The sequence below is a fragment of the Callospermophilus lateralis genome, chromosome 19, assembly GCF_048772815.1.
Source record: "Callospermophilus lateralis isolate mCalLat2 chromosome 19, mCalLat2.hap1, whole genome shotgun sequence".
Classification (NCBI taxonomy): Eukaryota; Metazoa; Chordata; class Mammalia; order Rodentia; family Sciuridae; genus Callospermophilus; species Callospermophilus lateralis.
Window position 1 is genome coordinate 28,331,876 of NC_135323.1, and position 14,902 is coordinate 28,346,777.

Genomic DNA, 14,902 nt, shown 5'->3' on the forward strand with positions numbered 1-14,902 from the left:
ACAGGCTCAAGCAGGATCTCCACATTGCTTTGTTTCCCATCTCCTTTCCCACTCCCTTTAATCATTTTTTCTTCTCTAGTGACTCCTTCACCTTGCTCTGTGACCTTGAGAAAACCCCTTCCTTTAGCGGGTTCTAGATTTCTGTATATGTAAAAGGAAAGAGGAGACAGGCCAAGGGCCAGGGTATTCTCTAGGGACCTTGGAGGCCTGCCATGGTGAGTCAGCATTTCCAGGATTCGAGCTCAGGGATGATGCTCTTGGGCCACTGCCTTCCATCCTCAGGCCAGATTCCTCCAGAGAGTCAGTCCTGCCTGGAATCTTCTGTTGCCACGGATAATGCGCTGATGTTGAAACAATGACCTCAGTTAAAAGTCAGGGGGACAATGCTTTATTGAGTTGGCACCTATGAACTGGTGGCTACAGGCCCCCAGGCTTCTTTGCTACTGCAAAGTGGAGGCTGTGGCGGGGGCAGATAAATCAGAGCTGCTGGTTCCAGCTGCAGCGAGGAGCCACTGTCCCTGCTTTGGCCCCTCCAGCCCCCTTGTCCAGCCGAGCACCATCTAAATCCAGGCCTTCATGGAGAAGGTCAGGCAATGACCCAGGTTTTTCTGCAGCCCCTGGGAGTCTAAGGAAAGAGCTGCATGTGCCTCCTGGCTCTCCTGCTTAGGGATCCCCAGATAGGTCAGGGAAGGGAAGGGAAGGCATCCCATTTACAGAGGAACCCTGAGCCTTCTGGATCCAGGTAGAAGGAGGCAGGGTCAATAGTACTGTAATAGGAGTTCCCATAAAGAGAAGACTCCAGAGTCCCCAACCCCACCCCTGCCATTTTCTGTTTTGCCTAACAAAACATGGATGTGTTCACTGCACTGGACTGCAATAGTTAATGACAGATCGAGGTCACCCAAGAAGTTGATGGGGACAGAGCCAGGTTCCCCTAGGCAGGACTTCCCCTCTAGGCAGACTTTCTCCCAAGCAGGGGAGGGAGGGGCAGGGAGAACTGCAGAAGTCACTGGAGGAAGGCTTCCTGGAGGAAGAGGGACAGGTTACAGTAGGCTCCCGGAAGAAGAGGTGGTCTGTCGAGCCAGCTGGTCACAAGGGCCGGCACAGGACACTGGCATCCTCACTGTGGTCACAGTTGTGGGCATCCCAGCGAATGTGAGAGCAGAGCAGTAGGGTGCTCTCGTCCCCACGGCACTTGACGTTGTCCAGAAGGATGGGGCCTCGACCTTGGCCAAAGTGGGCCTCACCAAGGGCTGCCAGAGCTGGGCCACAGCCCAGCTGACGGCACAGGACACCAGCTGCCCGCAGGTCCCAGGCATCATCACAAACTGTGCCCCACCGTTGCCCTAGGAAGAGCTCTACACGCCCTTCACATCGGTGGGCTCCACTGACCAGACGTAGGTGTCCTGTGGGGGAACAAGGCCTGGGGGTAAGGGGGCTGGCCCATGCCAGGCCACCCCCAAGCTAGGCCAGGTAGGGGGTGAAGAGGCTAAGGCAGGGTTTGAGACACAGCACTGCCCAGGAAACCCCAGGAAGACAGACAAGTGAGACTGATTCAGGATGAGCAGTGTGCCAGACCCAGAGACAGGCCTGAGAGAAATAGATCAAACGTGCTGAGTGCTTCTGCCAGCTGTCTCTCGAGGCCTTTGCCCATAATCCCAGTACTTCAACGCCAGGCCAGCCATCTGGGGATTGTGATCATGTCCTACTGTGTCCCTTGAAGGACACTGGAGTCTCTACCCCACTTCCTGAACTAAATTTGGAATTCCTTCATTACTCCCCTCTTTCCCTTTAATCCTAACTCTAGAAACCTCTAGATTGCTCTAGTTGGAAGTTCATCTCCTCCTTTCTGGATACCATACCCCTATTAATTAGGACTGAGACCAGCACAAAAAAAACAAGTGTTTCAAAATCTGGTGCAAATCTGTTGAGCTGCTATAACTCAGGCTGTGACTTTCCTCAACCTAATCCATCCTTTTCTGATGCTCCCACCTCACTTTCAGCTGGCTGTGGGCACCTACCATCCCTGGGTCGAGGAGTGGGCACCCGAGTGGTCTCAGAGCCGTCCTGCTGAACCTGCAGTCCCACTTCCTCTGGGCCTGGCTCAGCAAGAAGAGAAAAAAGAGATGGCTGTCACGTTGGGAAACATGCTCTTCAGGGCCAGGTCACCTCCTCCTCTCCTCCCATTCCCAGAGAAATCTGTTCTGGGGACAGAAAGGACTTAATAGGATACTAAAAAACTGCTCCCTGTCCTTTGTACTAATTTGACCCTGGGGGCCCGAGGCAGAACGCTTTGCTGCCAGGACTTTGAAGAGGGAGAGGACGCCCCATCAGGCCTGGGCACTAAATGAGGGTGAAGATATTGATTTCCACAGCAGTCGATGAACAGAAGCATTTTTCAACGTCCCATTTCCACTGCCTCCTCCCGTTGGCGACTTCTGGGAAGACTGATAGACTCTCCCTTGCTTCCCACCTCTCTTACTAGAGTTTGCTGGACTATGACTCAGACTCCAGAGAGGTCCCAGCCTAGGGCGGGCTCCCAGACGCGCCCTGCACTGCTGCACCGAGCCGCGCTCCCAGGCCCCGCCCTGCCCTCCCACTGCGGAGGCCGCGCCCTTCCGGCCCCGCCCCTTCCGCGCAGCCGTAGAGCGCTACAGCAGGCTGGCCGCTAGTCCCGGCGGAGTGCTCCCGCCGCAGTGCCGCAGAGAGGCCTCGCGCGCGTCCCCGCCCATCTCTCTCAGGCCCCGCCCACGCGCAGTGCGTGTACGCGAGGCCCCACCCTCTCTGCCATGCATGCGTACGTGGGCCCGGTCCGCACCGCAGAGGGCGCCTCCACGCGGTCCAGCAGCAGTCTTACCTGCACAGAGAGCGCCCGCGTCCTCGTGGTGACCGCAGTTGTGCTGCCCCCAGCCCAGGTGGAAGCAGTCGCTCAGGCGGGCTTCGGTACCCACACAGCCCACATTGTCCAGCAACACCGGGCCGCGGCCGTAGCCGAAGTGACCGAGACCCGTAGCGCCCAGCGCAGGTCCGCAGCCCGCCTCGCGGCAAGCCACGCGCGCGTCCGCGAAGTCCCAGTCATCGTCGCACACGGTGCCCCAACCCCCGGCGTACAGCACCTCCACGCGGCCACGGCACGGGCCCGGGCCGCCCACCAGCCGCAGCCGCCCGCCTGCAGGGCGCACAGGCCCGCGGCCAGAGGGGGCTGGGCTGGGGCGGCCGGCTCCCTGGCAGAGCCCCGGCCCCATCCTCTCCCACCCACCGCGGGACACCTGCTCGGCCACTTACTTTTCTTCCCCGCAGCCCAGGTGGGTGTAGTGGACAGAGCCGACTCCCCAGAAGACTGGGCACCAACTCTGGTACCTGCGGAGACAGAGCGTTTAAAGGGCACTAGGAGGTCTGTCCTGCAGCAGACAGGGGGACCCCAATTGCCACACCGCACCTCACACTCAGTCCTAGTCTCAGAGTCACCATGTGTGGTGTATAATATAGAATCTTAATTCTAGATGTTAACCTAATTTTAATCCCAGTAACAGCTCCAGCCCCAGTTCCAACGTCACTTAAAAAAAAAAAAAGATTTTAACATTGGTTTATTTGTATGTGGTTCTGAGGATCACCCAGCACCTCACCCGTGCTAGGCAAGCGCTCTACCACTGAGCTACAGCCCTAGCCCTCCAACCTCACTTTTAACCTAGATTCATCCTTTAGGTTAACTCCCTCACCAAGTCTCTTATTCCCAAACTCAGCAGCAGCCCCAAATTTTACTCAAGCGCTTTGGAGAAATCTTACCACCGCCTCCCACCCCGCCGAAGTTTTCAGGGCTCCGGGTTTCATCCTTGTTCCATCTGCTCATGGTTCTCTCACCCACCCTTACCGTCTGGCCAAAAGCCCTGGCCTGTGAGTAATGGACCCCTTCCTGTGGATCCAAAACAGCATTCCCAGTGCGCAGCCCCACCCACCTTGCTCCTACAGTTTCAGCCTGGAGGGTGGGCTTTATACCTGATGGCTCAGTGTGCCAGGCCCCATCTGCTCTTGTGGCCAAGGGTGGCAGTGCTGTGAGAGTTGTGGGACCCAGGACTAGAGCAGGAGAAAAGAGAGCAGGATCAGAGGCTGAGGTTCAGGTGAGCCATGGGCTCTCAGGAGAGGAGAGGAGGGTCTCTTAGAAATGACACCAGATTTTACTTTCTTGGACAGGGGCTCAGCCCTAGCTGGGATCTAAGAAGGACCCACTTTTGACAGTAGTGATTGACTTGGGCTAGCCTTTACAGTGTGTTCAGGGCTTGCAGGACCATGCTTTCAGTTCCTTCCATTGTTCTCAGAAGCCTAATGTGTCCAAGACTAGAGAGAAAGCCTTGCCCACGAGGGAGGGCCATTCACAATTTTTTTTTTTTTAACTTTTACGTCTTTTTTTTTTTTTTTTAGACAGAGAATTTTTTAATATTTATTTTTTAGTTTTTGGTGGACACAACATCTTTGTTTGTATGTGGTGCTGAGGATCGAACCCGGGCCGCAAGCATGCCAGGCGAGCACGCTACCGCTTGAGCCACATCTCCAGCCCCCATTCACAATTCTGAGGGGCTTGCAGAACAAGACTCATCTTGCAGATAAGATAGAGTTAGAGAGGCTGGAATTGTGACTCAGCAGTAGAGCACTCCCTGGGTTCGATCCTCAGCACCACATAAAAATAAAGGCATTGTGTTGTGTCCATCTACACTTAAAAATTTTTTTTTTTTTTAAAAGATAGAGCTAGAAAGGGGTGGTCTGCCCAAGGCCATGCAGCAAGGACAGCCCTAGCTCTGTCAGACTTCTTGTATAAGAGGGTAAGGCTTTGCCTCTCAGGACCTCGACTTTCCCATCTGTAAGTGGGAATGATAGCCCCTGGAGTGCTAAAGTACTTTCCATCTTATACAATACGGTCCATCTGTGAAATGTTGTTATTGGCACTATTAATCCTATAGGCTGAGAACACTTCTCAAATTGGAGAGAGTCCACGTGGGAGAAAGTTACTATGGGAGCTTCAGGATTGCAGAGGGCTGTGCTAGGTGATTCTGAAGTATCTCTGGGGCAATTTTAAAGTACTGTTACTTTTTTTTTAATATTTATTTTTCAGTTTTCAGCGGACACAACATCTTTGTTTGTACGTGGTGCTGAGGATGGAACCCGGGCCTCACACATGCCAGGCGAGCGCGCTACCTCTTGAGCCACATCCTCAGCCCATTTTTTGTTTTTTTAAATCAGGGATTGAACCCAGGGGCACTTAACCACTGAGCAACAACCCCAGCCTTTTTCATATTTTGAGGCAGGGTCTCCCTAAGTTGCTGAGGCTAGCTTTGAACTTACCATCCTACTGCCTCAGCCTCAGTATTCCACTAAGAGTTCTTGGAAATTGCTAGAAAGTTCTGGAGGCATTATTAGTGGAGCAGTACTACAGTATTGTTACACAGCTGTGGAGTGTTCCCTAAATAGTAATGGGATATTCTGAGGCACCTTCTGGAGCAGGACTGGGAGAAGTCACTTCCAAGTCCTCCAGGAGAGCTCTTGGAACCGCTAAGGTAGCCAATGCTCCTCCCTGGCCCAGGCCTCAGTCCATCTCCACCTTGCCCTCCCCTCCAGGGCCCGCCCCAGAGCCTGTACCTGCGCAGAGCGCGCCCGCGTCTTCATGGTGACCACAGTTGTGCACGCCCCAGCCCAGGCTCAGGCAAGCTGCCAGGCGGGGTTCGCCGCCTTCACAGTGCACGTTGTCCAGCAGTATGTGCCCCGTGCCAAAGCCGAAGAAGGCGTTGGTGGTGGCGGCCAAGGCCGCCCCGCAGCCTAGCTGGCGGCAGACCACAGCGGCGTCCGGCAGCCCCCAGTCATCGTCACACACCGTGCCCCACAGGCCGCCGTGCAGGATCTCCACTCGGCCCTGACAAGGGCCCGCGCCCCCCACCAGGCGCACGCTGCCTTCACCTGGTGAGGGGAGCGGGCTGGGGGCAGGGAACATCTCCCACCTGCTCTGCCTCCCCATTCACACATGTGCGCCAAGCCTGGACGCACCCTTCCGTGCCCCAGGACCCACAACCCAGGCGGAGCTGCCCGCCTACCCACCTCCAGGGCATTGCCTCCTCACAGTCCAGATGGGGAGGCTTGTGGGGTCACAGGGCAGCCAACCTTGGTTGGGCCATACCTGCCTAAAACCAGCCCTCTGGTCCCTTTTCTCTGCTCTCCTGGAGGACTAGAGCCCAGGGCTTCGCCTTTACTACCACCTGAAGAAAACCTCCCCTTTCAAGGTGCAGCCCCACAACTCTTCCTCCATGAAGCCCTCCTGGCCTCCTGATTGAGGGAACCCTCTTCCTCCTCTGGACTTCCTTAACTGTCCTTCTTTGGGGGCCCTTTCCCTTTTTTATTTTTTGCAGTACTGAGGAGGGCACCTGCTAGGCAAGCGCTCTAACCCTGAACTACATCCCTAGCCCTTTTTAAATTTTGTACTCTTGCTGAGTACCAGGTTGGCCTTGAACTTGCATCTTCCTGCCTCAGCCTCCCATTGCTGGGATCGGATGGCAGGCTGCCCTTTTCCTTTTCTTGTTCCTCATTTTTGTACCCCCCCCTCCACTAATCTGCTCCCACCCCCAGTTCCCTCCTGCTCACCTTCTCCAGCCTTCAGTTTGCAATCCCCCTCTTCCCCTGCTTAGGGTAGAGTGTGGGCGACTCCTAAGGCCTAGGGGGTCCCCCACATCACCCTTACTTACCTTTCCCATTTTGAGGAGTTGTAGGGGGCGCTCTACTGCTTAGCACCTTCCTTGTTGGGGGCTGTGTCAGCAAGAATTCTGGGGAGGAAGCAGGAGGAAGGGAGGATACCTGAATTTTTCTGTGCTACATCTTCCCATCCACAGAATGAATGACAGGGCAAGGACGTGGATTCCTAAGGTGCTGCCTCTGGGGCTTCTGGGTGCACAAAGGGTCAAAGAGAATCACCCTGAGATTGAGAGGAGGAGAAGCTACCAAACTTCTTACTTCTTCAGTTTTTTCTTTTTCTTTTCCGCAGTGCTGAGGATTGAACCCAGGGTTGCTGTATCACTGGACTACACCGTCCCCTCAGCCCTTTTTATTTTGAGATGGGATCTCACTAAGTTGCCCAGGCTGGCCTCAAACTTGCAATCCTCCTGCCTCAGCCAGAGTCATTGGGATTACAGGCTTGAGTCATTGCACCCAGGAAAGCATCCTTCTTAAAGCAGTTCACATTCCTGGGGAACTTATGCACATTTTCAGGTCCCACCTCAGACCTGCATACAGCCCTCTGCCTGTCATAGTCGGCCACCCTCCCCATCCGGGGCCTCAGCTCACCATCGCACAGGACAGCAACGTCCTCATAGTGAAAGCAGTTGTGCACGCCCCAGCCCCGGCTGCCACACTCGCTCAGCATGGTCTCCTGCCCACGGCACTCCACGTTGTCCAGCAGGATGGGCCCCCGGCCCTGGCCAAAAGCAAGGGGCCGCGGCACAGGCAGCGCCAGGCCACAGCCCAGCTGACGACACACCACATTGGCATCCACCACATCCCAGTCATCGTCACAGACACTGCCCCAGGAGCCACTGTGCAGGACCTCCAGGCGCCCCCGGCAGCGGCTCGGGCCCCCCACCAGCCTCAGCTCTGTGAAGAGGGTTGAGCTGGCACCAGGGGGATCACTGGGCCCAATCTGCAGGATGCCCACTTTGCCGTAAGCCATGGGCGTCTTGGGATCCGTCCCTTCTGTGAAATGGAGAGTCTGAGGCAGTGCCTTGGACGTGGGGGCATCTAGAGTCACGGAGGGCTGGTTAGTCATTCCTCCCTGAGGTCCTCTGAGTGCAGAGTACCTGAGGGCAGGTAAGGGTAGGGCAGTGCACCTACCTGAGAAAGTCCTTGGAGTGGCCTGGAGGGCGCTGGCTGAAACAGAGCAGGGGAGAGCTTAGGCCCCTCTGCCCAGTCTCTGGCTGTCTGGTCTGAGCAACATAGCTTTCCCTCCCCATGGTCACCACCCAACTCCTCCCTATCTCCAGCTTTTGCAAAGTCCTGTCACCTCTCTTGGAACTGTCTAGATCAGCCCCCCTGCCTTACCTTTTCCCAGTGGTTCCTGGACCACTCCAGAAAGATCTGCTGGAAGCTTCCTGTCTCACTCTACTGCTAAATCCCTACAGGAGTCCTAGCCCTGAGTTCTGTTTACAATGACTTTTAGGGCTTTCTGACCAACCTCAACTTTTTTTTTTTTTTTCTTTTTCCTTTGAGGTGGTGGTGCTAGGAATTGAACCCAGGGGCCCTCTATCACCAACCTACATCCCCAGTTCTTTATATATTCTATTTTAAAATAGGGTCTCACTAAGTTGCTGAGGCTGTCCTTGAATTTGTAACCCTCCTACCTCAGCCTCCTGAGATAGCAGGTGTGGGCCACTAGGCCCAGCTTTAATCTTCCATCAATCTTGTCTCCAGGTCTTGAACCCTCTGGCCAGCCCTACTAATTACAGCCCTGAAGATCCTTCAGGACCCAGCCTGGAGCTACTCTGGAAGCCTCCCGGTGTCCCTGGGCTAGACGAGCAATCTCCCCTGATTCCTGGGTACTGTGTATATGCCTCTTCCAGTGACTTCTGCCTGGTAATATGGACATGCCTGTCTCATACCTGGGTCCCCAGGACTCCCTGCTCAGGGTGAATTAGAAGATGTTCAGCACCCCCTCCTTAATCATGTGAACTGCAGTGGAGATTCCTTATGATTTTTCCCCCAAAAGGTTAACCTATGGAATCCTTCTACTTCGGCTGTCACTTATGTGCTTAGTGTCTCATGGGACTAACTCACTCTCTCATTAGGACAATGTATGAGTCTTGTAGGATTTAACAGACAGGTCAACTTCAGTGGGGGTTCAAGGCCCTCCAGCAAATATTGAGATGGCTACCAGACAGCCATGCAGGACAGTGGAGAAAACCGAGAGCCAGGAAGAAATAGCAGGGGCTGGCTGGGAACACTCACCCAGTGGCAGGAGGAGGAGGAGGGACAAGACTGGGGCAAGGGGTGAAGGGGCCATGCCCCCATCCCCAGGCCTCCACCCCCAGCTCTTCTCATTGGGCTGGGAACCAGCCGGCATCTCTGCTTCCATGTACCTCCAGCCAGCGAATGGCCCTTCAGATGGTCCCATCAAGGGGCTAGAAGTCATAGCTGGAACATCTGGAATTCAAGATTCCCAGTGTTTCCTTCCAGCTGGAAGGGACAACTTCAGAAGGAAATGGCATTCCACTGGGGTTTGACATTCCTGCTGCAGGCAGAGGCAGGGGCAGGGGCAGCAACTGGAAGATGACTGTTGGAAGCAGGGACAGAAACTAATGAGGAGTTAGGTTTGGCTGGAGCCGGGGATGTTTGAAGAAGGTGGGGAATGGGAGTGAGGTTGGAAGGGTTGGCAGGGCCCACGCAGGGCTGTGCATTCCCCAGGGCAGTGTCCCAGATGGCAGGCACTCCATTAACTGCCCTAACCTAGGGGAATATAGATATTCGCTTATTGTTTGATTTTTATTGGTTGCCTTTTTTTTAATTACAGTGCCTTCTGTTTATGATAAAGGACCCTGATTTTCCATTTTTTTGGAACAATATAAAGTTTCCCTTTAAGATGGATTTAAATCCAAAGAAATGAGTCAATTCAAAGAAAAAAAAAATTAAGGAAATCAGTTCCCATGTAATCCCAGGGACTCAGAAGGCTGCGGCGGGAGGATTGCAAGTTCAAAGCCAGCCTGGGCAACTTAGCAAGGCCCTATCTCAAAATAAAATTTAACAAGGGGGGCCAGTGTTGTGGCTCAGCAGTAGAGCATTTTTTGCCTAGAATGCGTCAGGCAGTGGGTTCCATGGCACCACATAAAAATAAACAAATGAAATAAACATATTGTGTCCATCTATAACTTGAAGAATATTTTAAAATATTTTTTTAAAAGATGTGGGGAAAAAAATTAAAAAGGGTTGGGGATGTGGGTCAGTGGTAAAGTACCCTGGGTTCAGACCCCAGTACCAAAAAAAAAAAAAAAAAAAAAAAAAAAAGGTAGAGGAAGTTCTGAGGGAGTTACTGCCATTGGAACACTCTGCCTTCTGAAGATTGTTTTTTCCCAGGGCGTCCTGCCAACTGAGCTACACTTCCAACCCTAAGACTTTTTTAGATTTTTGGATTGAGGTATAAAACCAAAACAATCCCCCCCCCCAAAAAAAAAAAAAAAAAACATAAATCCTGTGTGTGGGATTCAGTGAGCGCTCACTCTGGGTCATCGGTGTCCTAGAAGCCCCCCCACCTTCACATCTCCTTTTCTGGCAGACTTTAGCTGAGTGTGACACCAGGTGTGCCAATGATGAATTGGTGGGTCGGGTCGGGGACAGATGGAGACTTGCTCAGAGGCTGATGCAGGTTCTCAGGGCTCCAGATAATGAAGGACAGAGAGAGAGGACAGACGCAAAAGATAGCTGGGGACCAAGTTGACAGGGCAGGGCCTCCATGGGTTGGGGGGGCTGGGGGAGAGGAACACCCAGCTGCCTCCCAGCCACCCTGATAGGCACTGCAGGAGGAAGTGCCCTGGAGGCTGGTTCTGTTGGTACTTGATGCCCCTCCCAGAAGGTCTCCCCCTTGCCCACAACCCTCGTCTCGTCTCCACCTTGCCCACAACCCTCCACCCTGCCATAGTTGGGGAGAGCTGGAGAGGGTGAAAAGCTATCTGGACGCAGACACGGAGTTTTCAGCACCCCATTCATGGGGCCTCATACAGCCCCCAGTGGAATAATCAGCTTTTGTCCTCCCTCTGCCTGGACTGGGGACAGCTGGGAGATGGGAGCTGAGAACCTTGAGGAGGGGGAGAACCACAGGCCACTCTCTGCTGGGGCACATAGTTTTCTGGACCTTCCCTTGCCTCCCAAGGCCACCCACTTCTCAGGCTGCTGGGACACTACCCACCCCCAAGCCAGATCAATCTCCAGCTTGTGGGTGTGGGGACAGATAGATTCCAGAGAACCTGCCAGGAATCCTCAGGTGCCCCTGTTCCCTCTCCTGCAAAGGAGAAAGACCCTGCTCCTGATCTCCATGGACTTCTAATCCTAGCTGACCCCAGCGCTGTCCAAGTGTCTGGTGAAGCCTGCCTCACCCCCACTTCCAGTCAGCTCCTCTGTCCTGCTCATGTCCTGGAAATGTCCGTCAAGATAAGGTTTCACCTTCTTCCTTTCCACCTTCCACAGGTGCACCTGAATCCTTGGTTGTCACTTTACAGGGCAGGCAACAGCACAACACAAGTGTTTAGAAGCTGCTAAGCCTCCCTGTTCTCATCTGTAAAATGGGGTTAGTAATACACTTACAGTTGTTGGTAGATGAAGGGAACTAACATTTGTAAAAGGTTTGGCCCACAGTGAGTGTCGTAGCTGTTATTATTCTTATTGTAACCCCATCCAAACTATGAATCCTCAGTGGCAGGAGCCAGATCTTATTTAAGGGGCAGCAACTGGCACAGGATACCCAGGAAATGTTTGTTGAATGACTGGGTGAAGTTATGGGTGCAGAATCATAGATTGATGCCATCAGAAGGGGTCCAGGAGATTATCAAGGACAATTCCCCATCTGACCAGTGGATAACTTCTGTCACACACACAGACACACACAGACATACACTTGCAAAAGTGAAGGATCCATACCTGGGGGAATGTTCTGGGCTCTTTCTGTCCCTTCTTCTACAGTCAATCCAAGCTGGAATCACTCTCTCTGCCCTCGGATGTTTGGGAGGGGGAAGGATCCCCCCAGTGAAAACCAACTCAGAGCTTTCTTCTTTTCTTTCCAAAGATAGAAGGTGAACAGAGGCAAAGTCCCTGTCCATGGAGCTGGCTGGTGGCCCCAGCCTGTCCCCGCCTGACCTTAAGGGCAGAGCAAGGCAAAGGAAGAGTGGAGGTGGCTTGCACTGCCTGGAGCAGCCCCAGAGGAAGGGCACCAGAGAGAGGAGGAGCCACTGGGGTTGGGTGGGGGCCCTTGGACTCTCAGGGCCAGGCAACCCCTCCTCTCCCTCCCCCTACCGGGGCTCCGGTTTCTGAAAGGCCTGCACAGGGCTCCACCCCTTTGCAGAGCAGCCAAGCATCCCTGATTTCTGAAAGCCCTGACCCAACCCGGGAGTCCGCTGGACCATGTCCTGACCAGCACCTCCGTGGGGGTCTGGAAATGTGGCCCCAGGAGCCTGGGTGCATGGGGTGGATATCCCTGTCTCAGATGCTGCCAATTCTGTCTTCCTGTTTGGTACCTGGAGTTCTGGTACCTTTGGGGTTTTTGTAGTTATAAAAGTCAGGAGGTGACCTATAGTTGCAATCCAGGGCTGGGCTGGGATTCTGCACATGCCCACTGGAACCACAAACTCTCAGAGCTGGAGAGCCCCTGAGAGCCCTCAAAGGGTGGTTCCCAAACCCAGATGTATCCTGTCACCCCTGAAGTGAGTTTAAAATATAAGCATCCAGAGCTGGGCATGTGGCTCAAGCGGTAGCGCGCTCGCCGGGCATGCGTGCAGCCCGGGTTCGATCCTCAGCACCACATACAAAGATGTTGTGTCTGCCAAAAACTAAAAAATAAATATTAAAAATTCTCTCTGTCTCTCTCTCTCTCTCTCTCACACCTCTCTCTTTAAAAAAAAAATAAAATAAAATACAAGCATCCCTCTCAGGTGGTTTCTAAGATACCCAAGATCCAAAATCTGCAGATGATCTAAGACTCTTACATAAAATGGCACAGTATGTGCATATAACCTATGCACAACCACACATGCCTGTGATTTTATTATTATTTTTTACAGTGGCTGGGATGAAATCTCAGGGCCCTGTGCAGATAAGGCAAGTGTTCTACCACTGAGCCACACCCCCAGCCTTTCCTGAGTATTTTCAATCCCCCATCTGAATTCTAGGACAGACCTCATGGATACAGAGGGTGACTAAATGCACATTCTTACCCCCACCACTTAATGCCCAGAGATTCTCATCTATCAGTTCAAGGGCAGGAGCCTCTCAAAAGTAAACACACACATACATACATACTTTTTGGTTTGGGGAATGGAACTCAGGGCCTTGGACATGCTAGGCATTGTCCTGAGCTACACCCCAAACCCCAAAAGTATGTCCCTGAAAAACTTCTTCTGCTTTTTTTTTTTTTTTTTTTTTTTAAGATACTGGGGATTGAACTCAAGGGAACTCAACCACTGAGCCACATCTCCAGCCCTATTTTGTATTTTAGAGACAGGGTCTCATTGAGTTGCTCTGAGTTGCTTAGTGTCTCACCTTTGCTGAGGCTGGCTTTGAACTCTGAAAAACTTCCAAGGATCAAACAGGTCTCTCTGCCATCTTCAGCAGATCTTTCTCATATGGATTTTTATTTATTTATGGTGCTGAGGATTGAACCCAGGACCTTGTGCATGCGAGGCAAGAACTCTACCAACTGAGCTGTCTCTCTAGTCCCCCAACTAGATTCTTAACACTCAGCTTCTAGCATTCTGGTATGTTCAAAAAGCAAATAATGAGGGCTGGGGATATAGCTCAGTTGGTAGAGTACTTGCCTCGCATGCACAAGACCCTGAGTTCAATCCCCAGCACCACAATAATTAAATAAGGGCTGAGGATATAGCTCAGTGGTCTACTACCACTGGGTTCAATCCCCAGTATTACAAAAACACAAGCAAATTTAAAAAACAGCAGCAACAACAATAAATCCACTTAAATACCACTAGCATGAGCAAGGCCATAGATTTGGTCACCAGCACCAAAAAAAGAGAAAAAAAAATTAAATGCCACTAATTTTGTATTCTTCCTCTCTGAGAGCTCGACCCAGGCCCAGTGATAGGCCATCTTTAAATGCTGCACCTGCCGGTACTTCACTATCTCCTGCTAGGATTTTTCAGTAGACTCCTGACTCTTATTTCAGTTACTGGGCAGCATAAGATCCCACCCAGGAGCAAGATGTGGTGGCCCATGCTTGTAATTTCAGCAAATTGGGAGGCTGAGGTAGGAGGATCCTGAGTTCAAAGCCAGCCTCAGCAAAAGCAAGGTGCTAAGCAACTCAGTGAGACAGTCTCTAAATAAAATACAAAATAGGGCTGGGGATGTGGCTCAGTGATCAAGTGCCCCCGAGTTCAATCCCCAGTACCAAAATAAATAAATAATGAAAAGGGTAATTTACCATTGAGCTACATTCCCTGTCCTTTTTTATTTATTTATTTTTGGTATTAGAGATTGAACCCAGGGGGGCTTAACCACTGAGCCCAGCCATTCATTTATTTATTTAGAGTTTTATTTAGAGTTGCTTAAGGCCTCACCAAATAGCTAAGGCTGGTTTTGAACTCCTGCCTCAGCCTCCCAAACTGCTGGGATTACAGGCGTATGCCATCACACCTGGATTGTTTTTTTTTTTTTTTTTTTGACACAGGGGTCTTGCTAAATTGCCAAGACTGGCCTCAAACTTGAGATCCTCCTGCCTCGGCCTCTTGAGCTACTGAGATTACAGGTGTACACCACTGAACCAGACTAGGAAAATAGGTTTATTCAAAGCCAGCTTTGAAGGAAGGCAAAGGAAACTTCACTGTTTCAAAAGTTCCATCTGCAAAAAGATCTGGGATGAGGACAGCTTTATTTACTTGGGTTCTAGGGATTGAACCCAGAAGTACTTTACCACTGAGCTACATCCCAGACCTACTTATTTATTATTTATTTAATTAATTGAAGCATTGACTTGCTATGTTGCTGAGGTTGGTGGTGTCACAGAAGGCTTTCTTTAGAACTTGGAACATGAGAGAGAGAGAGAGAGAGAGAGAGAGAGAGAGAGAGAGAGAGAGAACCAAGAAGTGCAGTGGTCCACATCCGTTTGGGCCAGCGGTTTGGGAGGCTAAGGCAGAAGGACTTTGAGTTCAAAGCCAGCTTCAAC

General features: G+C 52.2%; 1 protein-coding gene across 1 annotated transcript; it reads right to left on the reverse strand.

The window, feature by feature from the left end:
• Positions 1 to 525: 525 nt before the first annotated feature.
• Ssc4d (scavenger receptor cysteine rich family member with 4 domains) lies at positions 526 to 9,139 on the reverse strand. The gene is made up of 10 exons (XM_076840541.1): positions 8,974 to 9,139; positions 7,864 to 7,899; positions 7,321 to 7,626; positions 6,726 to 6,803; positions 5,632 to 5,946; positions 3,997 to 4,074; positions 3,286 to 3,360; positions 2,858 to 3,169; positions 2,022 to 2,099; positions 526 to 1,406 (listed from the first exon to the last, which is right to left on the reverse strand). Exons 1-10 carry the CDS (start codon positions 9,137 to 9,139, stop codon positions 1,090 to 1,092), a joined length of 1,761 nt encoding a protein of 586 aa, XP_076696656.1. The 3' UTR covers positions 526 to 1,089.
• Positions 9,140 to 14,902: the final 5,763 nt, after the last annotated feature.

What these genes read in the sequence shown, in the direction of transcription:
- Ssc4d (XM_076840541.1), bottom strand. Translation starts at nt 9,139, where the DNA reads ATGGGACCATCTGAAGGGCCATTCGCTGGCTGGAGGTACATGGAAGCA. An exon ending in CCTCCTCCTCCTGCCACTGG is followed by an intron (nt 7,900 to 8,973) that starts GTGAGTGTTCCC and finishes GCTCTGTTTCAG; the next exon opens with CCAGCGCCCTCCAGGCCACT. An exon ending in CTGGGCTGCGGGGAAGAAAA is followed by an intron (nt 3,170 to 3,285) that starts GTAAGTGGCCGA and finishes TGCGCCCTGCAG; the next exon opens with GCGGGCGGCTGCGGCTGGTG.